At 38.7% G+C, this 26,463-nt stretch overlaps 1 protein-coding gene across 6 annotated transcripts in view; it reads left to right on the top strand.

Annotated features, from left to right (window-relative positions):
- Edrf1 (erythroid differentiation regulatory factor 1) overlaps positions 1-26,463 on the top strand; it is a 40,062-nt gene that overhangs the window by 5,786 nt on the left and 7,813 nt on the right. For 4 of the 6 annotated variants that reach the window (XR_015440435.1, XR_015440436.1, XM_004838748.3 and 1 more), the window contains exons 5-23: positions 694-818; positions 1,062-1,218; positions 4,072-4,173; positions 4,418-4,539; positions 5,284-5,395; positions 8,167-8,314; positions 8,393-8,501; positions 8,928-9,039; positions 10,771-11,031; positions 13,164-13,235; positions 13,610-13,760; positions 15,874-16,062; positions 16,400-16,600; positions 18,076-18,294; positions 19,856-20,079; positions 21,468-21,626; positions 21,813-21,962; positions 23,407-23,560; positions 26,226-26,341. Coding sequence is in view for 4 of the 6 variants with exons in the window: in XM_004838748.3 (XP_004838805.1) it covers positions 694-818; positions 1,062-1,218; positions 4,072-4,173; positions 4,418-4,539; positions 5,284-5,395; positions 8,167-8,314; positions 8,393-8,501; positions 8,928-9,039; positions 10,771-11,031; positions 13,164-13,235; positions 13,610-13,760; positions 15,874-16,062; positions 16,400-16,600; positions 18,076-18,294; positions 19,856-20,079; positions 21,468-21,626; positions 21,813-21,962; positions 23,407-23,560; positions 26,226-26,341 (2,883 nt within the window). In the remaining 2 variants the exon portion in view is untranslated. The remainder of the gene's footprint in view (positions 1-693; positions 819-1,061; positions 1,219-4,071; positions 4,174-4,417; positions 4,540-5,283; positions 5,396-8,166; positions 8,315-8,392; positions 8,502-8,927; positions 9,040-10,770; positions 11,032-13,163; positions 13,236-13,609; positions 13,761-15,873; positions 16,063-16,399; positions 16,601-18,075; positions 18,295-19,855; positions 20,080-21,467; positions 21,627-21,812; positions 21,963-23,406; positions 23,561-26,225; positions 26,342-26,463) is intronic. The other 2 variants (XM_087185162.1, XM_004838749.3) reach the window with 1 other exon arrangement.

Here is a 26,463-nt window from a genome sequence, read left to right as displayed (position 1 = left end):
GCCTAGTCTGGGCAGCTTAGGGATTTAGCAAAACCCTGTCTCAAAGTAAAAATAAGGGCTGGGGATACACTTCAGTGAAGAGGTACTGGGCTCAATCCCCAGTACTGCGAAAAAAAAAAAAGAGAGAAAAAGAGATGGTATGTACTGAGTAAGAAGATAAATTGTGTTTTTATGAGTATGTACTTAAACAGTATTTTAAAAAAATTATCACCTGTAAAGGTGATAGTTATGTATTAGTCAACTTCTGATCACTGTAACAAAATACCCAAGATTATAAACTTTAAAAGAGGAAAGGTTTATTTTGGCTCCTGGTTTCAGAGATTTCAGTCTGTGACCAGTTGGCTGTGTTACTTTGGGCTTATGATAAGGAAACATGTCATGGTGGGGTGCCTGTGGCAGAGGAAACTACTCATGGTGGTCAGATGGCAAAGAGAAAGAGGAAGGGCTAGAATCCCAATATGCCCTTCAAGAGTACACCCCCCAGTGATTTAAATTCCTTCTGCCAGGCTCTGCCTCCTTAAAATTTGCCCACCCTATAGTGCCACTGGGTAGGGGCCGAACCTGACATACACCTTGGGGGCCGAACCTGACATACACCTTGGGGGCCATTCAGGATCCAAACTATAGCCGGGTAACAAATCACTTTGATTACTTGTGTATTATAATTGTTTAATCATTTCTTATGTTATTTAGACTGGTGATTGGACATGGTTGAAAGAGTTTTACCAAAGATTGATAGATCAGAAGTGGCAAAGGAAGAAAAAGAGCAAGGAGCACTGGTATCAGAAGGCTATTCTTTCCAAGTTTTTATATTACAGGTACTTGGCTACTTGTTTATTTTTTATCTTAAGAAGAAAAATGAAATTCTAATCTAAAATTTGGTCAGAAACTCGTAAAAAAAGTTTTGCCACTGTGATATTGTTAACATTTTTATTATTTTATTTCTTTTTTACAAAATGGATCCGTGTTTACAGGGTCTTAGTGTTTACAAATAGGTGGACTATAATATAAAGTTAGCTTTAATGACAATGTGATTTTTAAAAAATTTCTCATTTGTCCAGTATCAATGGTGATGGAGCTGCCCAGCCTGTCCCGTCTGCTGCAGAACAGCAGGAGTCCCCCAGTTCTGATCAGACACATGATTCAGAAGGGGTTTCATGGCCTGCTCCCTTTGAGATGCCTTCCTCTGTTTCTGAAGACCCCAGTGCTTCCGGTCAGGTTCGTTAGTACTTGAATACTAACTCTGTAAACACATTTAGGAAGGCAGAACCAGCTATTTTAGTAAAAGGATAGATAAATAGAAATAAGAAATCTGCTGATTTGTGTTTCAGAATTAGGAGAAATACTTTTTTTCAGTTTTCATGATAGAATGTACAAGAGCTATTTTGAACGGCTAGATCAGATTTTTTTTATTATTTCATTTAAAATATTTTAAAGTAGACTATTGATTATCAATACTTATTTCTCCTTAAAGTCATAAGAATATCATAGCATAGCAATAAAATACATTTTTAACTTTAGACATGTAATGGCTATCTGTCAAATATTGAGGATGATAGGACTTTTCATAATGTAAGCACTGTTTTACTGTAACTTTTAATCATGTGGTTAAGCCTAAAATATCTTAAGATTTTTTAGATAAAGTTTCTGAGTCTTAGCCCACATTCATAATATAAAGGTTTTAGAATATGTTGTCTGTTTTGTCTCATGTCTTGGTTTTTTCTTATTGCTTGTTTGTTTATTTTTTCCCATTATGTCTATCAAAGGATAAAATAACTCCTCAGATATAAATTATAGCATGTCTACTTTCAGGAAAATATACTGATAAACCTAAAGAAGATAAAAATAAGATCTATAACTTGGTAAATTGTTTTTTCTTCTTTGTGTATGTTCTTGTATACTGAACGCTTTTTCCACCAGATTGTTTCAGTCTTCACAAGTTATAGAATTATGAGGAATTAATGCATTTAACTTGACTTCAGCTTTAATGGGTTTTAAAATAGAGAAAATTTCCCATAAGACTACACAGTGAATTTGAACTTTTTACCAAAAGAAAGCATAAAGCAAAAGAAGTAATTAGCATACAGGTTATATAGTGGTGCTGGCCAAGAGAGGGGTAGGGATGTCCTGTGACTGAGAAGGGAAGGGCACTGGTCATGATTTGTGCAATGATTATGTGGCAGTTTGCATAATGATGGAGGGGCGGTGGGTGTAACGCAGTGGAGGAACACTTGCCTAGCCTATATGAAGTCTTATTCAATCCCCACCACCACAAGAAAATCTAAATTGCAATTGATCATTATCCTGTATTATTTATTTTATGTATATTACTATATGTGATTATATGCTAAGAGATTTTTTAAAAAATTTATGTAGTATTCCTTGTCTTCAAAAGCCACCCCTTATAAAAGAGCCCACGTAATAGAAATAACTCTCTGCTGCAGCCCATCTTGCCCTTCTCTCAGCTTCACCTTTGTCTCCTTTCCTTGATTGGGAATTACTATGAAAAATCTTGGAGGCCTGAGAATCAGTAAAGCAAGCTGGTACTACACTCTGTACTTTGATACGTATGTTTGTATAAATTCATTTTCCTCCTTGGAGCTCCTCCATATGCAATAAGTGTTGAACTGAAGGTTAGGAAAAGCAGATGTTTTTCTGTGGTCATACAGCTTGTGAAGTCCAAGCTAGGCTTTGAGTAGTGCAGATCATTTTTTTTTGTACCAGGGATCGAACCTCAGGACTTTGCGCTGGCGGGGCAGGCAGCAGAACCACTGAGCTAAATCCCCGGCCCTTGAGTGCAGATCTTTCTGACCTCAGCATTCTATTCCCACTGCAGTACTCCATTCTGTCCATGTACCCCCACATATTTAGGAGGGCCCTGGAAGCAGTCACATTGCCTTAGCAATGGTATGCCCCTAAACAGAGCTGATCTGATAAAAATATTTCTCAAGAAATATTTATCTTACACTGCTTAAATTTCAACATTTAGAGATTTATTTACATTTGCAGGCTATAACCTCATAAATTTGTGTTCCCAAGACTAAAACTGCTAGGTTGAGGCCTTTTTAAGCAATAATAGAAGTTACACAGGTGTCTGTGGAATAAAGCCTTGGAGCCAAACGCTTTTTGAGAACATTGTAACCCAGAGCCTACACTCCCCCTGAAGCAATTACTTGGCAAATAATTTTGGGAAGTGGCCCATAAGTTGATAATTTGTCTTCATGTACACACAATAAAATGAAAAAGTGTGAAATTCTCTTAGGGCTCCTGAGGGAGAAAGCAAGACATAATAGAAATGTTGAAGATCTCCTGGCTTGAAGTTATGTGCATTTTGCAGGCAAATTCCAAACCTGTTGGCAGACACACAGATGAGGAGAGAGACAGAATTTTATAGAATAAGCAGCACGCACACACGTTGATCTTGGGATCAGTCTCTCTTTAATGGTAATTGTCCTGAAAGTTGGAAAATTGCATTTTAGACTGAATTTATCACATCGAAGTGTTTTCCCAAAATTAATTCCACAAAATATATTAAGAACAAAAAGTGTTCTGAGAATAAGTTTGGGAAACCTTAGATTATGTAAAGATGAAGAAGATTTTTCTACTACAAGACCACTTAGAGGGTTTTAGATTTTGTTTTTTTGAGGGAGGGGGGCAATGCTGTAAAACTCACATTAGGGCATACTAGACTGGAACCCCGGTAGAATGATGAATGTCTTAAATTATGGCTGAGGTGTTCAGGAATTTTCAGTTTAGAAGAGGTGGGGTAGGCTTAAAGAGCAAAGGTAGTGAAATTTACCATAAGATGAGAAAATGAAAACTTAGAAATTTTGTAAGATGCTTCATCCATCTCGTTTGAGTGAGAGCTAAATATGATTAGCTTTTGTAGCTGTGACAACTGAGAGCTAAAGGAAGCACTCGGTGGGTGCTGGGATTTGTACAGTATTAGCTTAATTCATAAAGGTAGATTTGAGGTGTGTGCTTTGATGTTTAGGTGTTACTCTTTTAAAGCAGGTCATTGTTAAGCAGTGTTGGCAGCGGAATCACCCCTTATCCTTGCACTTTTCACAGGAAAGTGAGCCTCTTGAGCCCTCATACATAGTGGGGCATGTGGCCTCAGCATCCAAAGAACAAAACCTGAGTACTTTGTTCAATGACGGGGAGAACAGTCAGGTATGCTTTCCATATGGTCAAGTTGAGATACCTAGTCCCCGGTTGTCACTTAAAACTAGTTTCAATTGGAGTTGAGAGGGAAAAAAATCCACTTGATCCTGCTTTGTAAAAACATCTCTCTCATCTTATCGCTGTGTGACTTTACTCTGTCTCTTTTCTTTTCCTTTTTCTGGTCTTTGTGTGGATCATAGAGGGAAATTATAGCTCTGCTGCTTATTATAATCTTTCCTATTTTAAATTAAAGGGTCTTAAAAATGATTTTGTTCGGAACATTCTGTGGACCTTTGAAGATATCCATATGTTGGTCGGGTCTAACATGCCTATATTTGGCGGGGGCAGATACCCGGCAGTCAGCTTACGTCTCAGGTAAGCCAGCATCGTGCCCTGCAATCCCCTCAATGCTAATGTTTAAATGCTTGGCATTTCAAAATGCTTTAGCATTTCATCTGGTCCTCCTTATTTGTTAGGGCTTCCTCTTTTTTTTTCTGGGTTGTTTTCACCCGCCTTCTTCCCCTGGCAGTTGAAATGGCCACAGTAAGGAAGGAGCTACATGCTTTCAGCAAATGCTGAAAGCCTCACAGCTAGAATTGTTCATTCTAGAACTAATTGACTGGAGCTCAGGGGTCTGTTGAACTGGCCTACTCTTGGGTTTGAATCTACAGCTTGTGAGAATACAAGAGAACATTTTTGATTAGTTTAGGAGGTAGTTTGGCAGCTTCCTGTTAACTGATTGTGAGCATTTTTATTAATGCTCCATGAATATTTGTTCACCTAAGCCAGCGTGAATTCCAGCGTGGATATTATTGGGTGTGGTGGTCAGTTTTTTCTCAGGTTGTGTGCGAAACATGCAGTAGGCTTACAGTCGTCTACTGTATTTCCTTCTTCTCTTAGTGAAAACTTCACAGTACCAGTTAGAAATTCCAGGCTTTTGGGAAGGTGTTAGATATAACAAAAATGTTGAGCTACATATGCATGTCCTCAGTCAAGAAAGTATATATGGCATTTCCATCTAGGGAGAATAGAGCAAAGTACTTAAATGGGGAAATAAATCTGAGATGATTCATTTCAGAACGTCTTAAACCATATAACATTAGTAATGTGTATTTTTAGGGATAACAACAAACCAATTAATGTGCTAACTGGAATTGACTATTGGTTGGACAACTTGATATGCAACGTACCGGAACTTGTGATGTGTTTTCATGTAAATGGAATTGTACAGGTAAGACACTGTGACCTTTCTAATAATTTCTCAAAAGCAAATTGGTACAGAGAATGTCATGAGACTTTTTAAAGCCCTTAAGTGCTAATGTGTATTTTTTGATAGGAAAGATAAGTGTGAAAAAACTGAAATTTTAGTGTTTTCACATTTAAGTTGATTATAGCAGAATTCTAGGTGTTATATAGGAGTATAATTTACAGATAATTTTTGGGAAGCTTATAAATACAGTGGTATCTCGGTTCACAAACTTAATTTGTTCTACGATTTTAGAAAAGATGGCCATATTTGTGTTTATGTGGGAAAGATGGCCACAGTCATGTTTGTCACCTGATGCAGTTTGCAAACAAAAACAAAATTTTGCCAAATGGTTCTGTTTGTGAACCAAATTGTTAGCAAGCAAAAGTATTCATGAACCGAGGTACCACTGTATACTAAGACATACATTTATAGAACTCTAATGTTAATGCCAAGTACCCATAGTAGTTAACTGAAAATATCTATATAGTGAACATGTTTTTTCATTTTGTAAGTATTCTGGATTTGCAGGAGTTTTTTAAAAATAAAAAAAGACCACTGTGAGAATTGGATAACAATAATAACAAATTCTTACTGAGCACATTCTGTTTAGAAGAATTTTATTTTCGTGACAAATATTGGAGGGAAGCAGAATACATTTGGTTACCACTCTGATATAGTCAAATAGGAGGTGATAAGGTGCAGAGAGAACTTTAGGAGGTAGGAAGTAAGTATTATAAGTGTAGTACTTGCATGGGTCTGGATAATCAGAAAGTTGAGATCACTATATTTTGGCCTGGAAGAAAAACTTCACAGAAGAAGTGGCTTATTAACTGCACCTGAATGATATCTAGTGTCTTAAAAAATGAGAGCTGCCTTTTAAAAGATTAGTCTCCATAAATGAAGGCATTGGTAATGAATCCAGTTAGGGAACACAGGATTAAGTAACAGAATTCAGATAATAGGAAAAGTCATCGCCAGATAATGGAGAATCTTGAATGGTGAGTTAAAGTTTGTACTTGATTCAGTTGGATTCTATGAGGACTTTGCCTCTGGAAGGAAATTCATTGTATTGGAACATTAATTTGAGAGTAGCTTATAGAATAGGCAGGGAGGCCTTGGAGACAGGAAGGGTGGTCACACATTACAGTGCTTTTGTAAATAGTGTAAGGTACCTGTACTACAGGGGAGATATTAAGTCTCGACAGTGGTAACAATAGCTGGTATTCATTGTGCACTTATTTGTTCCAGCCACTTTACCAAGTGCTTGACATGGGTTACCTTATTAATTTTCTTAGTTACTACATGTACTGTTACTCCTACTTGATAGGGAGGGAAACAGGGTCAGGAGCTCCAGTGAGTTGCCCAGAGTCATGTGGCTAGTAGGTACTAATGCCGGTATTTAAGTCTGCATTTGCTGGAAGCCATGCTTTCAGCCATATACTCTAACCCAGTGATTATTAAAATCATTTGAAGCCTCTTAAAAAATCTTAGGCCCACAGTGTGCCAGGATCGGTGGGATCTGTCTTTCTTTTCAGGAAGCTTTGTACATGTACTATCACATCATCACCCTTGATGGTGCCATTTAGGGAGAGGCTTGTGAGGGATCCACGAGAGAGGGGAGAGGCAAGTTCAGTGCTTGTGAGGTGCAAGGCAGATGAGTCGGAATCCCAGGATTCTGGGTTTATACTAATGGCAATATAATTTGTTGAGATAGGAGCATTGACTTGATTTAGGCAGAAAAGGTAATATGTTTTCATCACATGTTCTGATTGAGGCCAGCATAAAAATGTCCAGTGAGTATTCTGATGGTGCAGTAATTAGAGAAGATGGGGCTAGAGAATAAATTAAAGCACCATCTGCCTAGAGACTAATAGATTTCATTACCAAGGATTTCTTAAAATCACACATCAGAGCCTTTCCTCATAAGGGTGGAAAGGGTGAGGCATTGAGAGGAGAACCAGAGCAATGCAGTGTAAAATGTGGGAAAGGAGTATTTTAAGGCAGGAAATAACAAAATTTGAAACATTAGATGAACTTAGGATGGAAACCAATCTTGGACAGCTGTTTGGTGTTATGTTCTAATTGCTGTTGGAGTTTCTAGTTGTACTTCGGAAAATGTGGTAAGAGGCATCTGGGGAAGTCTGCCCAGAAGACAAACTGGAAAAAAATATAGATGCACTTACAGTAGTAGTACCATCCTTGCAGTCTTTACTCTTGTTGCCACCTCTACCCTCTGTGTTCCATCTCTACAAAGAAATAGAGTCCGTAGCTTGAGGGAAGAAAAGTGTCTATTGGAAAACATTCCAAGTGACGATCTTCTCTTGAGCCACTGACTCTATTATCTGGGGAAAGAAAGGACCAGAAGTACATATTTTTTAAAAGCTTGAAGGGTAAAGTTTATACCTTCATGTACCATCTTCTCAGTTGAAAGCCATTCAGGTGGAAAGGAAAGTGTTCAGTACTATCTGCTGTAGTAGAGTACAAATACGATCATGCCTTAACCTGAGGCTGTGTGTCTAATAGTGACTCTCTCATGAGTGACTCTGGTAGGGAATCACCATTGCTAGTGGGGGTGGACCAGCTCCCTTTGAGATTGGAAACAGGAAAAGATTCAAAAGTGCACTTGTAAACTCTTTGGTGCTGCATAAGTTTCTGTTTTTAGGATTCATATACTGTATTTGGTTGCTTTTTAGTGAGAAAGGTATTGCTTCCTCAGGTTTCCTCTTAAACTGTCTTCTATCTGTGTTTTACAGAAATATGAAATGATAAAGACAGAAGAGATTCCCAATTTGGAAAACTCTAACTTTTCAACTAAAGTCATAAAAGACATTGCACAGAATATTTTGTCATTTCTAAAATCTAATTGTACCAAAGAAGGACATACATATTGGCTCTTTAAAGGTAAGTTAATTCTTCTTGAATGGACAGCAGTTGATTTGGGTGACTGCTATAAAATAAGATTTTATTTTTCTTTAACAGCAAGCGGCAGTGATATAGTGAAGCTCTATGACCTCACTACACTTTGTGAAGAAACTGAAGACAAATACCAGAATCCATTCACAATGCCAGTGGCCATTCTTTTATATAAGTAAGTCCTTTAAGAATTTAAGATGAAAGGGCTGGGGATTCAGCTCAGTGGTGCCCGCGCCTGCCTCAAGCACAAGGTCCTGAGTTCGATCCCAGTACCAAAAGAAAAGAATTTAAGATCAAATAGCTTTATGTAAAATTCAGCCATACTATCCATGCCAAGGGTGTTAAATACCTTTTAATGTTTTCATAGTGAAAAAAATACTTATTGATAGAGATGGACATACAAGATATCAATACATTATATCAAATATTACTCAACTTCCTTGTAAAAACAGTGTAAACTTTTTGGGGAGGGTTGTTAGAATACAATGTTTAATTGCTTCTTATAGCTCCTTTTCTGTTGGAAAAATATGAGTGTGCTTAGACTTGAGTCTTACAAAAAATGATGAATGAGGATTAAAGCTGATACAAACATTTCTTTCAGGGTTGCTTGTAACATGATGATGAAGAAGAATCAAAATAAGAAACACTATGGGACTATTAGAACATTACTCCTTAATTGTGTTAAGTTGCTGGACAAAAGCAGGCATCCACAAGTAAGATTGACATCTGTATGCTCTCTAACAGATCTAGCATTCTGATAGAGATTGTCTAAATAACAAAGCTCCCTAGTTCATATTCCACCACCGCCCTGTCCAGTATGATGCCGCTAAACATATGTGGCTACCGAACACTTAAAATGTGCTTAATCTGAATTGACATGTGCTCTCAGTGTAATACACACTGAATTTTGAAGCGTGTATGTGTACACATATGTTGAATATTGTGTAGATTCCAAGTGAAATACAATATTAACATTAATTTTACCAGATTTCACTTTTTTAGTGCCACTACTGGAAAATTTAAAATTTCATATGTGGCTTATATTATGGTTCTCTTGGATGGCACTGTTCTATACATTTAAAACTCAAATAATTCTCTTTTTTTTGGTACTGGGGATCGAATTCAGGTCCTTGCGCTTGCAAGGCAGACGGTGGAACCACTGAGCTAAATCCCTGGCCCTAAAACTCATATAATTCTAATAGTACTACTGTTTCTTTTTTCGCCACTATTGGGTCAAAAGATTTATTTGTATAAATGGGCTGTATTTTCATTTGTTAGTGTAAATAAGGTTTATATTGCATAATCAGCTGGAATATTAAAATATTCTTTCAAACATGCACCCCACAATTTTACACAACCCTGAATTTGAGGACTGTATATTTTGGTATAAGGCTAATTGTATCTTGCTTAAATCAGAAAAGATACTGTATGGAGAATAGGTTCTTTTTCTTTAAATTTTCTCCTAATTTTAATTGTAGCCACATCCAGTTTGGAGGTAAAGATTATCCTAGAGACCAAACTCAGATACTTTTTCTTTTTAAGAAAAATGGCAAAACAGTTTCTGACTTTAGTTGCTATTGAGGTGGTAGTGTTCAGTGGTAATTGAATAGTTTATGTGTAAGTTAGAAAATGATGTTAAAACTATCAAATGTCTTTGGTTAAGAATTATTAAATGATGGAGTGGTTTAATTGGTTGTGTGTGTGTGTGTGTGTGTGTGTGTGTGTGTATATATATATGTATATATATATATAAATACTAATTTTAAGAGCTATCAGGTTGGGCATGGTGGCACACACCTATAATCCCAGTACTCTGAGAGGCTGAGGCAGGAAGATCACAACTTCAAGCTCAGCCTGAGCAACTTGGTGACTTAGTGAGACATTGTCTCAAAATGAAAAAACAGAAGAGCTCAATGCTAAGGCCCTGGGCTCAGTCTTCAATACTGAAGGAGAGAGAGAGAGAAGTATCAGATGACTTTTCCTTCTTTAATGAGGTTTTAGTCCCCTACAATATATAGGTCAAGTACTAATTATTAGTTGTCTATTGAAGATAAACTTGTATTAACTCATAATTTATAGAGAAATTCTGGTTTCTCACTTGGTATAGGATAGAATTTGCTAATGTTTTAGTTACAGTGGTCTACATTAAAAAGCTTTTCCTTGTCTCCAGACAGTACAGTGGCCACATCTTTTGAGAGGGAAGGCTGAAGGTAGAATAATTTCTAGAAATAAGACTATTTACCTGTGAGGATTTCATAGAACACACTCAGTATTTGTAACTTTGAATCAGAAACAGGTTTGTGTGTATTACAGTCTGGTGAAAACAGCCTGTGTGCAGAGCCCTTCTGAAAACTTGTTAGTGTGGTAGTAAAATTGGTTCCTCTTTAGATGAGAGAATTGTGATAACAGTCACTTATGCATATTTCTCTTATTCTTTTAATAAGATTATTGCTTCAGCCAATTACATGCTTTCAGAACTTTTTCAATTGGATGAACCTAAAAAAGAAGAAAGTTCAGAATCTCCTTTAAATGAGAATTCTGATGAAAGTTACAGTGAAGAGGAAGAAGAGATGCCAGACAGCGATGAAAATGGATCCTACAGTACCAGCTCTGACCCATCAGATGATAATAAAGCAGTAGCTATAATTAAGTCCGTTGGCGAATTGTCAGTACCAGAAAAATACAAATCCATTCATCAGATCAGAGTAAGCATGTTAGAATTTGTATTAAGGTTTTATCAATGGAAATAAGAACCGTTGTTAATTGAGTACAGCTAGCCTCACAAAACATGGATACGCTTCAGTAAATTTTTTGTGGTCCAGAATCTATAACTATTAGATTTATGCACTCTAAAACTTGCTTTTAGAGCCCCTAAGTGGAGTAGAGTTGCCCTGGGGTAATGGACCCACATTATGTCAGGGTATGGTAGACAAATGTATAAACCAAACATCCACACATTCGTTTTTATTGGAGCAATTTTCCTTTTTGGTAACCATTGCCATAGCTGTGGCTGTGTCCTCACCAGGACACCTCTGTCCAGTTTTTGAGTTGCTGGGCAATCATACGTAGGTTGTTTGGTAAACATAGAGAGGGGTTACCACTTTGATCCTTAGGTGGAGAGATCTGGTGCCTTGTCCTCATTCTGCGTAAGACAGTACTTTTTCTGTGACCTTGCACGTGTATCTGCCCTAGTCAGAGCCAAGTGGATCCTAGCAACTGCACACCCCTTAGGTTTTTCATGGCACAGTTGCTTTGACTGCGCTTCTACCATCAGTCTGTTGCCACAGATACTTCCCCTTGTACTGCCTTCCTATAATTAGGTCCAAGTCAGCCTTAAAAGAGTTCGGGCTATTCCCTGAACTGAAATACAGTCATCCTTAGAGTTAATCTCAATTTGAGCTCTGAATTTAACTTTCAGATGGAAACTTTATATTCAACTAAAGGATATAAAGCTGTGTTACCCTGAAACATTGGTTATCTTTCTGACCCCCTCTTCCTTTACTTTCCCTTTTCCTTTACCATAGCTCATAGCCACACTGACTTTTTGTCTTTCAAAGCATCGGGATCACCTGGTACCCTTTGCATTTGCTGCTGCTGTTCTATTTGGAGCATACCTTTCCCTAGATTTTTTCATAGCTGCCTTTTTCCAGCCCTTACATCTTTACTGAAATGTTACCTCCCTGAGGAGACCTTCCCTGAGCACTCTAGCCAGAGCATGCTGTTTTTGTTTTCTAAATAGAACCTGTCTGAACCTGAAGTTCTCTTTTTTGTATGTTTGTCTCCTATCACTAGAATGTAAACTTCCTGTAGGTAGTTCTTTACCTCCCATGTCTAGGACTCATAATAGGTGCTCAAGAAATATTTGACTAAATGACTGCAGGATAAAGTCACTAGCTATCCATCTAAATTTTAGTTCACTTTTAGCTTGAGCCCACAGTAGAGGAAAAGCAAAATGTTTTGGTTATTAAATCATTGACTGAATGTATTTGTACATGTTACATGTATTTGTAACATGAGGCCCTGTACTTACAGGCCAGTTAGATGATAATTGAAAGTGTAGTGGTATATTAGTATCACTTTTCTTTTGATAGACAGCACTTTTTCCAGTATCTGGAGGCACTCAGAAAATGCAGTTGTAGTATTTATGAGAACTTTGTCTTAGTTAGCTTTGCATCATCTGTGTCTAATGATTTGAAGAATTGGCAGTCAGCGTGGGCTCCTGAGTCCTCGCTTCTCTACTTACTCACTGTGTTCTTGGATGAACTCCTCAGTCTTCTATGTGAGCTTCTCTGTGAAGGGAGACCAGTAATTCCAGCCTCCCAGGATTCAGTGAAATGAAGTGTTTCTCAGAGGCCTTTACACCCATTATTACTTAGTAGATGGTGGGTTGTTAACTGTTTTTGTCCTTAATTAAGCAGATAAATTATACAGTGAGACTTTGGGTGATGGGTAATACTTGTTAATGTTTTCTAAATTGATATTGTTAACTTGTGCTACCAAGTTATCAGTCCTAATTAGGAGTTGAGCAGATCTTTTAGACTCGGTATGGATTTATCTAAAACATTATCATCTACTTTTTTGTCATAATAGAATTACTTTTAGAATTTTAAATACTTAAAGCAGCACATATGCTGGAAGGTCTTTTTTGTTGGTAATACTTGTTGTTTCATCTGCAAACTGAAACAGTCCATTAACCTTCATATCAGTTATCTCAGCAAGCTGAGTACCAAAGCCCATTTCTCATTTGGTTTGTAGAGTATCAGTAGTTGCCAGAAGATGAGAGCCGTGGAATTTGTTGTATTAGTAGTATGTTAATTTTCAATGTTTGTTTCTGAAGCCCAGTTGTGCATTTCCAGTTTGCCATGACACAGAAGAACGCTGTAGACTTGTGCTCAGCTATGTTCTAGAGGTAAGTCTAAGTGTCCTTTTTGTTTTTTCAGTAAAATGTGCACTTGATTTGCAAATAGCATTTGCTCTTTGGTATCTAAATATTATTATTATTTTTGGGGGGGGTTACCGGGGATTGAACTCAGGACCTTGCGCTTGCCAGGCAGGCGGCAGCACTACTGAGCTAAATCCCCGGCCCCTCTAAATATTATTTTGAATGGTGTTCACCTGTGATGTTTTCTTCTTAAGCTTAAAACGTAAACCAAATCAGTTTTTCCTAAATCTTTAGAGCAAACATTTTCAGTTTGTTTCTGAAGTAGAAGTTGTGCTTCTAAGTTTAGTTTTCATTTGACTGTTAGTAAAGTGTATAGTAAATATTTTTTTTCTTTTTTTAAGGGTTTAAAATCTGTAGATAGCAGCATCAAAAAAGAAAGTGACCTTCCAGCAGCTGATCCCAACACCCCAATCCCCTTAAAATATGAAGACGAATCCACAAAGGGGGGTCCCGAGGGCCTAGAGAAGCAGATGGCCTTGTTTTTGGACAAAAGTAAGTTGGATTGATGTGCAAATAAGGCCTTCAGTAGAATAATATACTGGTCCTTTGTCAATAGCAGACATGTCAATTAAGCTATTTCATTGAAAGGAATGAGAAGAAAGATGTCATGTGAACGAAAAGTAGGGGGGACATACTTTTAAAAATAAATTTCATTAGAAATATGAAACAAAGCAGCATGATTTTGGACTTTCATAGGGGTTTCTTGTGAGAGCATAAGGAACCTGCATCTTTCCATTGCCCCTTAGAGATCTCCTAAGAAATTGCTGTATTGATAAAAACTGGAGTGGTGAAGGGCACAGGCTTGGGAACCAGAGAGCCTAGCTTCAAGCCATGGCTGATCTAGGGCAAGTTTTCCCACTTTCCCGAGCAGCCTTTTTCTTTTCTCACTCTGGAAACAGGGTGCGTACTTGAAGGGGTTGTAACAGATTAAATGGTTAATAAAGATGAAGTGCTTAGAACTGTACATAATAAGCATCGTGAAAGTCTCATTGTTGAATAAGCTAGAAATGTCACTTTTAATTTTCTAATGGGTTCCTTAGTAGTATGTATTGCTTCATGCAGAACATACAGACTTTAAAGTCTTGAGTTTCTTTATTTTTAATGTCAGTCATATTTTTCCCCCAGCTTTATCCCTTGGCCCTATTTAATCAGATTCAATTGTTTTCAAAATGTTTTGAAAGCCTGTGTGTTTGAAATAGCTAATGCCACATGCTTCCTGGACCTTTCTTCCTTCCGTGAACAGAGAGGTGGCAGAGGTGGAGGTAGGGGATGATTTCTTTACCAGCATGTATGTAGTATTTCTTGTGTGCCAGGTTAGCCTGCATGCAATGAGGCCCACACCACTTTTGCTATTCATTTTTCTGAAATTTTTTTTCTGTCTCTTCCTTCCTCTCCATTTCCCCTCTTGAAAATCTCACTCAAGTTCAGAATCTGCACGCTCACCCATCCACTGTCAGAATTACTTGATTCTATTACATTGTGTTCTATGAGCACATTGACGTCTGCCTTGTATCCTGGTCACCTGTGTTAAGCGGTTCTAAGTACACACACACACAAATACAATTATAAGACCTCCATCTTATTCATCTTTGATTTTCTCACAATGCTTCATACACAGTGCTCCTAACAGCAGAGGAAAAAAAATATATATGTACAATTAAACTATCATAGAGACCAAGTACTTTTTATTACCTTGAAAGACTTATGTCTGCATCAAAAAAAATGAGAAACCTACAGCTGCTGCAGCAGGGCATGTTTTTGTTTTTTGTTCTGTGGCATTTTGCTCTTATCTTTGTAATTACACTTGGTATGGTTTGGTATGGTTTATCAGGTTAATGGCCTCATAACTTCATATCACAGTTTCGGTGCCTATTGCCATGCCTCACACAAAAAGTGATCATTTGTGGAACAAAGAAAGGTAATATGAGCTAGACTTTTAAGTTAAGTGTTGGTGATAGAAGAAACAGTAACCTTCAGTGGGAGATAGTGAAAAACAAGCATTTGTGTAGGCAACAAGGAGTAAACTACCTATGGCTGATGGGTAGAGGTAGAATAGCAGGAAGACTGAAGATATGTTGCTTAGGAAGTAGGCTAAGGTGAGTGATGAATGGTGAGAAGCTGTGTTCAAGGTTTGGGGACTGGCTTTGACTGAGTGAGGTTAAGGCTGTGCTTTAGGAAGGTATACTTTTTTTTTGGTACCAGGGATCGAACTTGGGACCTTCCACTTGCGAGACAGGTGGTGGCACCACTGAGTTAAATCGCCAGCCCAGGAAGGTTTACTTTTTGGCAGGTTGACTCAGACTGGAGAAAAGAGGCAGGTGTCATAGTCATGAGTTCATTGTGTCAGTGACCCTGTAAGAGTGATAGTGTTGCCACTGGAAGAAACCAGAGGGGCTTGGAACTCTGTAGCGAGGGTCTTGTTTGGACACTGGCATTTTACTCCATTGCATTTAGGCAGGAAAGCATGGTATTTAACAGTCTCATCATGGCAGTAATACCTGAGTCTGGAGTGTTCCCATCAAGAAACAGGCAGTATATTTTTTTTTTTCCGAGACTTAGCATTGAAATAAAATACTGTCTTTCTCTCCTTCTCCCCGTGTCATAGTGGGCTCTCTTCGGAAGCATAATTACTCCAGTCAATCTGGAATGATCCCTGGTTCTTGGCAACATAAAATGAAACTTCAGCTGATTCTCAAGTCAGCAAAGGCCTATTATGTTTTGTCTGATGCTGCCATGAGTCTTCAGAAGTATGGGAGAGCATTGCGATACATTAAGCTAGCTTTGCAGAGCCACGGTAAGCCACCATAAATGATTATGTCCAGTAGGCGCTGGGGGCAGGACTGGAGGCATCTGAGTCACAATGAACCTCTATTCCTGTCCAACATAAAATTTGAGTTTTTAAAACAACTTCCAATCCTGAGTTTGTTACTTAGTATTTTATTTTCTTCTCATACTAGTTGAACATCTCTTCATTTTGAAATGCATGAAGCCATTTGTGTTAACCTGACATAAAATAGAGTTATGCAGTGGTACAAAGCTTTTAGCCAGTAATAGATTCTCTTCTTATTAACCATGTTAACTAATTTGCAATCCACTTGTGTTTTGTCTCCTTCCCCTTATTTTCCAAATAGATACTTACTGCTGCCTCTGCACCAATATGCTTTCTGAAGTGCTGCTGTTTCTTTCTCAGTATTTGACTCTCTGCGGTGATATCCAACTCATGCTGGCCCAGAATGCAAATAACAGAGCAGCACACCTTGAAGAGTTTAACTACCAAACAAAAGAAGATCAGGAGATACTGCACAGTCTTCACAGAGAGTCCAGTTGTCAGGGTATGCCAGCTCATGCTTATTGAGTATGTCCAGGAAAGTGGTAGGGATATTAGTCTTTCAGTATCTGCTCTGTTTTGTTTTGTTTTTGTTTTCTTGAGACAGGCTCTTGCTATATAATTCAAGCTGGCCTCCAGGTCTTGGCAGTCCTCCTGCCTCAACCTCCCAGGTGCTTGGGACTATAAGCCTGCTCTGTTTTGTTTGGTTTCTTCATTTTAAAATCAAGCATGGCCTGGGTGTGTTACACAGTGGCAGAGCACTTACCTGATCTGCAGAAAGTCCAGGCACAAATCCCAGCATCACAAAAAAAATTTTTTTTGAATTTATAATTACTAATTATAGCTTGCTAAGGATAAAATAAGATCTGAAAACTTCCGTTTTGCCTTTGTACATGGTTCACGAAATGTTTCTAGATAATACTTCTAGTTAGCTTACCAAGCCATTCACTTTCTTTTGAAAAAGAATAGCAGTAGTAAGAGTAGATTAATCACCTTCTGCATGAGTCCAGGGAGCTAAGATAAAGAGTTCATCATTTTTTCAAAAGTTAGTCTATAGCCAGCCATCTTACATCACTTCATTTGTAGTCTTCAGAACCCATTGCAGCAGTACCCTCGGCTCAGGACAGTTGACTACCCTGTATTTACGGTAGTAAGTGAGGTCTAGATCGGTCTTCTCGGGGCCTATTGAAATGTACCATGGACTTGTTTTATTGTGCTCTGAAATTGTTTATGGCACTTGGTATTTACCTCCCAAAAGGTTTTGGAAATTTAACAGCTAGGTGAATTGAGAGTGCTCCCTTTTTTCCCTTGAATATTAAGTCCTGTGCCTGAGTTTACTCTGTCCCCACTAGATGGCATTGGTAAGTCTTTAAGGACTCATCTAACAGCTTCTTCAGTGACTTAGACTCAAAATTGACACTTTATGTATTTCCATAATTTTAAAAAATGAAAGCTACTTACCATGTATCAGCAGATTTTAGGATACAAGTAGACCTGGGAAAATCTGAGTAATGGGAAATGCTTGGTATTTATAGGCAGGAAAATATTGTAATCAAACATTAATATTCCAAGAAAATACAGTTTTACTAATAAAGCAATCTTAGCCAGGTACAGTGATGCACACCTGTAATCTCAGTTCTGAGAAAGACTGAGGCAGGAGTAGTGCAAGTTTGAGGGCAGCCTGGGCTACATAATGAGTTCAAGGTTAGCCTGGAGTACATAGAAAGACCCTGTCTCAAAATAAAAAATAAGAAAATGAGCTAGGGATATAGCTCAGTTTGTAGGGTGGCCCTGGGTGAAGCACTAACACTGTAGAGGAGAGAGGCAGAGGCAGCAGCATCTTTACTGTGAAACTTAAAATTTTATTATATTGCTTGAATCTCAGTATATTTATACCATGTAGATTTTTTTTTTTATCATTTTGACTTTAAAATATCTGGCTCACTGAGAATACTGACTTTTCCTTTTTCTTCTTTTAAGGATTTGCATGGGCAACTGATTTGTCTACAGACCTGGAAAGTCAACTTTCAGTTAGTTGTAAATGTTACGAGGCTGCAAATGAGATTTTGCAGTTTAGTGACTTAAAAAGCCAGAATCCAGAACACTATGTACGAGTATTGAAGAGAATGGGTAATGTTAGAAATGAAATTGGTGTGTTTTATATGAATCAGGCTGCTGCATTACAGAGTGAAAGATTAGGTGAGTATGAATTCTTCTCTTCTCTATTCTGAGAAAGTTATGCTGGTTTTTTTCTGGGTCAAGTAAAGAGCTGTGACACTTGATTATAAGTTACTAAAAGGTACTTTGTTAGACAATTATTTTATTGCTAAATTCTCAAGAAATAAAATTAAGGGAAATTTTTTTTCCCTTAAGATTCATCGTTTCAGTGCCTTCTATCCTTGCTCTTATTTTTCAAACCCATCTGGTCATTTCACTTGCAGCTTAGACCTCCAGCCATGTGCCAGGCTCTATGTTGGATATAGAGTAGGTCACTCTTGTAGTTGGAAAGCCTGATGGAAGAACGAAGCACTGGAAAGTGCTATAAATAGGTTCAAATGCAATAACATAGGAGAGTGCGGGAAAACTTGTAGGAAGTTGTGCTTGAACAGAACAACGTGTGATGTGTAGAACCTCAGTGAGCAGCTGTGAAGGAGGCTTTCCAGGCTGAGCAGGCAGTGTGAGGAAAAAGCCCAGGGACAGAGTATGCAGTTCATGTTGGGAGTAGCAGCAGGAGGTCCTGTGAGCATCAGGCAGGCAGGGAGTGGTGGGGACCTGTGAGACATGTATGTGAGAAGGTCTAACTTAGTAGTTGGTTAGAGTATGCTTAGAGCTGTTAGGGCTAGAGCAGCTCAGATTATGTACCATTGGAGTGAAGGTGATAGCTGGAGCCGTGGGAGTGAATGGAAATGTAAAGGCTGGGCACAGGGTGAGGAAGGAAAGGGCTAAGGTGGAACCGCGGGTTAGTGAAGCACACATCTGGGCACCTGCTGAGCTGTGAGCTAAGCTGTGCTTCGCCCAGGGATACAAATGGTGCCTCAAAGAGTTCATGCCAGTGAAGAACCTGGGTATCTGAGGAACACTGGAAGGGGAAGCCAAGTGAAGGGGCATGGGAACTGGCAGCCAGGAACCTAGGAGAACTGGATAAAACAGACTGCATCCTCTCAAATTCCATGGGCCCACCCACAGCTTCTGACTCTTCACAAAACAGTGCTTTACTCAGATGTTTTTACTTGGTTGTTTACTTTCAGTCAGTGAATAATGAGGAGAGCTCTGCTTAAGTGTTGGGTTTGTACACTTGGGTTGGCATAATAAAATACCTCAGACCAGTGGCTTAATGACAGAAATTGATTGTCTCGTGGTTCTGGAGGCTGAAAACCCAAGATCAAGGTGCCAGCAAGGTTGGATTCCTCAGAGGCTTCTTTCCTTGGCTTCCTGACATCACCTTTTCTCAGTGTCCTCACATAGCCCTGTCTCTGAATGCCCCGTTTGTCTTCCTCTCTTTATAGGGACCCCAGTCTTTGGATCAGGGTCCCACCCTATGACCTCGTTTAAAGGTCTGATCCCAAGTACAGTCACATTCTAAGGTAGTGGGGCTTAGGGCTTCAACGTGATGAATTTCGGGGGGACACTTCCCTCTGAATATCAGAAATGGTAATGGCAGAGCCCACACTGCCTTGCTCCTCTGCTCATCACATCGAGGGCGTGCTGGGGTCACACTGATGTGCGCTTATGCAATTGTTTTCTTTCTTTCTTTGTGAAGTGAGCAAATCTGTGTCTGCTGCAGAGCAACAGTTGTGGAAAAAAAGCTTTTCTTGTTTTGAAAAGGGAATTCACAACTTTGAGTCCATTGATGACGCTACAAATACTGCCCTTTTGTTATGTAACACGGGAAGACTCATGCGAATCTGTGCGCAGGCGCACTGTGGCGCGGAGGATGAATTCAAGCGTGAGTTCTCACCAGAAGAGGGCTTGTATTATAACAAGGTAATGCATTTGATATGAGTTGGGCCTCATCCATTCACTCCTGTTATCTGTTTATTCTTGACCGTGGCTCCACTAAAACATTCTAAGGCTAAAAGTAACTAAAACCAGGGTGATGGCACAGAGCTAGACAGATCATTATTACACTTAGGAAATAGTAAGCGTTCAGTGTTGAAGATGGCATATTGAGTCGTTATGGAAAAGATGTAGTTAGAGTAAATGTCCAGTAGATTAAACATTAATGGGAAAAAGTGAGAATGTAAAAGCACCCAAAGAAAATAGAAGTTGATGTGATGAGGTGGGGAGCAGCTTTCCCAGCAGGAATCATGGATAAAAGACGAACAAATTTTAAATGCGTAAAAATGTACAACAGAGGGTAGAATGGAATGTAAACCACCATCTAAGGGAAATGCTCACAACATTCAGCATAAATTGGAGGTTAACACACTCTTAATATTTAAAGAACAACTAAGAATCATTGAAAATAAAACACTCTAACAGAATAAATGACAAATAACCTTGAACAAAAAATTTTTACTCCTTAGAAAAGGTAAAAGGCTAATATGTAAGAAGAAAATCTCAAAATTTCAATTGATATGACACTTAAAAATTGAGTTTCTTTAATTTGTGAGACTGCCAATTTTTTGACAGTTCCATTGTTGGAGAGGGTACAGGAATGTGCATTTACATATTCTAGTATATTGAAGCTATTTTTGTTTTTTGAGACATGTTCTTGTTACGTAGTTCAGGCTGACCTTGAACTCATGGTGATCCTTCTACCTCAGCCACCCAAATGCTGGATTAGAGGCACACTCCACAAGCCCAGCTTAAATGACATTATTGGAAGAATGTTCATGGCATAGTAAATTTTAAAGTAAAAGTGACCTTGTTTTTCTTTTTAAAAAGTTCATATGTACACAGGAAAGAGAGTAAATAAATACCAGAAATGTAGGAATATCGCTGGGTGATAGGTTTCAATGTGGTTTTGTTTGTTTAAGCAAAATGGCCATGTATTTGACAATGGAATTGACAAAAGGTGGGAGGGGTTACTTTTAGTTCTCAAATTATGTTTTCTAGTTTACTAGTTAACATAAATTATAATTTTCGTTCATTCAGGAAAAAAAAATAGAAAACTGCTTCCTCGGGCATCAGCCCATGTCATAAAACATTGGACTGGCTTATTGTAGACTCGAAAATGGCTGGTGACGTTCATTCCACTTTAAATAACTTAAAATATTTTCCTTTTTTTTTCTCCTTCATGATGTTTATCCTTTTATAGATTCCCCCAAATTAAATTGATGTCTGGGTGGTCTTAAAGATTATTTTATTTTAAGACAATATTGATGTGTATGTAAAATGAGTCAGACATTTATCCCTTTCCTCCTTTGCAGGCTGTTGATTACTATTTGAAAGCTCTGAGGTCATTGGGAACACGAGACATGCACCCAGCTGTTTGGGATTCTGTGAATTGGGAATTGTCCACTACTTACTTTACTATGGCAACTCTACAACAAGATTATGCTCCGTTATCCAGAAAGGCTCAGGAGCAGGTAGTAAGATTTGCTTGCTTTATAAAATAAGTTCCCAACCTTCTTTGTTCCCTTTTTTTAAATGGAATATGGAGCATCTGTTGTCATCTTTTCCTTGACAAGCAGTATTTAAATGTGAAAGTTCTTCTAGTTCTTCTAGTCTGGTCATACAGCTTGTTATTTTCCCCCCTTAAAAAAAATACACAGATTGAAAAAGAAGTCAGTGAGGCTATGATGAAGTCCTTGAAATACTGCGATGTTGATTTGGTGTCTGCTCGGCAGCCTCTTTGTCAGTATCGAGCTGCCACCATCCACCACAGGCTGGCTTCCATGTACCACAGTTGTCTGAGGAATCAGGTATGGGCTTTCTGAGTCAGTCCCGTGCTAAGTCCAGTTAGAAGTGTGCTGGGTGCTTTCTTTACATTCTCGTGTATATTATAAATGCCATACATTTAATTAGCTACTTTAGAAAAATATGTGCTCTCTGCTTTCCCCTCTCATCTGTGCCAGGTACTTATTTCTATTACAGTTGATTTGGTCTTAGTTCACAAATTATGCATTTGCCTGATTGTATTATTTAGATTGTTTTTGGTTAGACTTTATAGTAATTTTGTTTTGCCAATTTTAAGTACTAGTCTCCTATCTTTTATTGTGAAATAGAGCATGCATATTATTGCATGTAGAGAATAGAGGTGGAACATGTGTACAGCTTAACGAATGAGAGAAGAAAGCTCTGTACCTAGCTTGGAGGTTAAGGGCTGGCTGAGTGCTCTGGAGTGCCCCGGGTGTCCCTCCTGGACACCCTCTGGATTAACGCTGTCCTGAGCTTTCTCGAGATCTGTTTGGTGCCTTACCGCTTAGGCACTATCACATTTCATTTTATTGTGAACAGATCATACATGTGCATCCTTCTGTGAACTTACGGGCTTTTCACTTCACATCAGATTTTTGTGATTCATCCATATTGGTGCATGTAGCACTTTACGTTCAGACCTTAATAATACTCATTAAACGACTCTCTCATAATTTAAATACTGTCCTGTGGTTACTGAACTTTTGGGTTGTTTAAGGCTGTTAGAAATAATCTAGGACTGGTACCATTCTACATGAATCTTGGTGCTCCACTGCACGTATTTCTAGGGATCAAGGCCTAGATGAAGGTGCCTGCCTTCGGAGAGGTTGCTTTGCTTGTGCTGGAGACTTAATATTCATTAGTTTCTCAGTGATAATTTTTTTGTTCATTTTGTTGCTTTCCTCCCTTTCTCAATACTAAGACAACTTATTGTACAGTTCTTTGAGCTAGGTTACTTCTAGGTGGCCCTTATTCCAAGAATATTTTCCTTTGAGGTCCAGCTTCATCTGAAAATGATTTCTTCCTACTGTGCCATAGTAGGTCCTGAGCCAAAATTTCCTCTTACCACAGGAGACCCCTCCAACCAAAAGTCATTTGCCTAGGTGGCCTAGTTGGAAAAAATAAGTTAAAGGGTGCTAACAGCAGGAAAGAATAATCTTTTTAGCAGTTGGTGCTGCGATAGATGGATAACCACACACAAAAGAATGGATGAAGCTTCCTACCTGACATCAGAGACAAAAATTAGTGAAAAATGGGTTAAAGAACTATGTGTAAGGGCTACAGTAGAGCACTTGTAGGAAAAAGTTTCCAAAGTGCTTAATGACTCAATCAGATTTGATTAAGTAGATGGTATCAACCCCAAGCCTTGGGATTTATTTTTGTTTTTTGTGTTTTGTTTTGTTTTGTTTTATTTGGGGGATTTATTTTTTAATTTCACTTTTACTCCAGGTTGGTGATGAACATCTTAGGAAACAGCACCGGGTGCTGGCAGATCTTCATTATAACAAAGCTGTAAAGCTTTTTCAGCTTCTCAAAGATGCTCCCTGTGAACTCCTAAGAGTACAGTTAGAAAGAGTCGCATTTGCAGAATTTCAGATGACCAGTAAGTCTGACTTCCCACTTCTCAGATACATATGCATTGGCTTAGTGTGGAACTGTGTTAGGGGCAGACCTGTGGGTTGCCCTCAGATGTGAATAATCTTGTCTCCTTTTGAGTCTGCCTATAGTTATGGATGGGTGTCGAACAGGAGAAGTTGCAGCACATTCTGAAGTGCTTTTTAAAACTTAGACAAGTCCATTACTGGTTTAAATCAACGTGGAAAATGAGATAGAGAAGGAGCAGGCAAAGAGTAGTGGTCCTCACTGGCTCCCTTTAAAGGTGGAACAGATACCTCAGCAGCTTTGGGTTGTGCTTCTGGAATGGATGCTGCTTAGTGCCTGAGCAAGCTCCAGATCAGTGCAAGGCAGGGGAAGGGTAAGAAAGTGGGCATGCCTCCCCATGTCACTGCCACTGCGGGGATTAAGTGGACGCTGACCACTCGGGGTTTTCTCTGCATTTGCTCCCTCTTGTCCACGAGCTCCCCATTCCTGCAAGGAATCTTTTGTGAAATATCTCTTGCACGGTAAAGAAATAAGGAACAATTATTTAAAATGCCACAATTCATTTGGTTTCATTTTGATTTTTTACTTGTTAATGTTTTTTAAATTTCTGTTTTAATAAAGTTTCAGATGTTGACATACGTTACATTTCCCATTTGAGGATTAGGGATGCTCAATCTATAAAGTCCTTGCTGATATTCCTAAATCTGGAAAACTGAAAACTAAAGCACTTCTGGTTCTGAGCATTGTGGATAAGGGACCCTGAGCCTGTACTTCAGATACGTGTGTCTCTGTGTAGAGAAATGATAACACTGTTGTCTGTGAGGAGAGGACCCGGGAGGCCAGGGGTACATTTTCATCATATACTCATTTGGGATACTGGGGACAAATTTGCTAAGATGACAAATGCAGTAAATTCACTTTTTACAGTGTTTGAATAGTATGTGTACCTTAGGAAAATAACATAAATATTTTAGGAAGTCTTGTTAGCTAGGTTTGTGGGTTTTGTAAGCCGGGTGAATAAGCACTCTAGCATGTAATGATTTTGATTGTGCCTTTTTTTAATCCAACGTATGACTCATGTTTACCTTCCCAATGTCTCTGTTGTCTGCTTCGTGCCCCAGTAACAGTTCTACACATAGCTAACGTCTCATCTTCCAGATTACAAATGCACTGATGCACTGTAAAGATAAAACATTGTTTTAAAGTCTGGGATTATGCTGTGAAGCAAGAAAACAACAGTTATTCCTTTCTTACTTACAATATGGGGAGTCCCCAATCTTGCTTTCATTTTTGACACCAACTGCAAGTTTAAGGGTCCCCAAGACCCCTCACGGTTTTGTTTTGTTTTGTAAGTTGCCAAGTTACCACTGTATTTTGTGATATATAGGCACAGTCATGAAGTGAAAATATGACATGAAAGAAGTGAACCACACTGAGGTGATGAGGCCAACTTAAATCTGAAGAAACTGCATATTTAACAGTGAAATCTAATAAAGCTGGAAATTCATAAGAGCTCTCATGTTTAACTAGGATGACGCAGAATTCACAGAAAGCCATTCTACACTTGGTTGCAACTTGTAGGGAATGGAGACACATTAAAGTTAGGCAAGGGAACAGGTGCAGGGGCAGAGTGCTGGGGAGTTCTCAGTGAGAAACTTCCAGTAGTCTTCTCCCATGGAGTCACAGATGGCACTGTACGTGCCTTTCACCAGCAGTAATACATACAGTTCCACGGTGACCACTAACCAGAGCTCACCTCTCCCCCAGGTTAGCAAAGATACTGACCAGACAGGGCATTCCACAGCTTAGCCATCCCCCTCTGGGAGCCAGAGACAAAGGCCAGACCTCTCTCTATAAAGAGAAGATTAATGTTCTACCCCACACCACCACACACACACTGAATATGAGCTCGAGAAGAACAAGCAGGAGCAAAGGTGCACTGTACTACCTGTTAGCTCCAAAAAGTTGTATTCAGAAAGCTCTAGAGTAAAGTGAAACCTTACCCATCTGGCCTGTCCTTGCCTTTGGACAGATTCTACAGAAGACTAACAGATCCTGAGTGCTAAGTGACTTGACCAACCTCACACAACTGACAAATAGTGGAGTAGCCTTCAAACCAGACTCCTCTCTGCTGGTCCCCTTTAACTGTTGCTTCTGACTCTGGCCCCTATTCCAAGAAGGTTATGTTCTCACCCTGAAAAATCTAAATAATGAGATAGAGAAACAGTTTTTATTTATCACTTTGTCGAGCCTTAATAATTTTTTTTCCTCAAAGGAAAATTAGTAAACAGAAGTTGGATTTAGCCAGGGATTTAGCTCAGTGGTTCCGGCGCCTGCTTCAAAAGCACAAGGACCTGAGTTCGATCTCCAGTACAAAAAAAAAAAAAAAAGAAGTTGGATTTAGAAGATTTGTTGGGATTCTCATAAGCTTCCCCTATAATAAATGTTTGAAAATCAGAATTTTCAGCTGTGCATGGTGCCGCATCCCTGTAATCTCAGCACTTGGGAGGTTGAGGCAGGAGGATTACATCGAGTTCAAACCAAGCCTGGAATAACAAGACTGTCAAAAAACAAACAAAAAAATCAGAATTTTCTTTAACATATTAACATTGAACAAGTTTCTAGGTGTGTAGCTAAAGGATGACCATTTGTATTTAATACTTTAGGTCAGAATAGCAATGTTGGCAAGTTAAAAACACTGTCTGGGGCTCTCGATATCATGGTGAGAACTGAGCATGCATTCCAGCTCATCCAGAAGGAGCTTATGGAGGAATATGACCAGGTAAATGGAGAAAATCATTATTTTTGGTTTTTATGTGTCCTACACCAAATGATGACTACATATAATGGGCACGTGGTATATATTTATGGAATGTGTGTGTAGATGCTCTTCATAAAAGCATG

The sequence above is a fragment of the Heterocephalus glaber genome, unplaced genomic scaffold (genome assembly GCF_053883595.1).
Source record: "Heterocephalus glaber isolate CG9 unplaced genomic scaffold, H.glaber_assembly_v1.0 deba00001497, whole genome shotgun sequence".
NCBI classification, from domain to species: domain Eukaryota; kingdom Metazoa; phylum Chordata; class Mammalia; order Rodentia; family Bathyergidae; genus Heterocephalus; species Heterocephalus glaber.
This window is presented reverse-complemented; position numbering and strand designations above follow the sequence as displayed.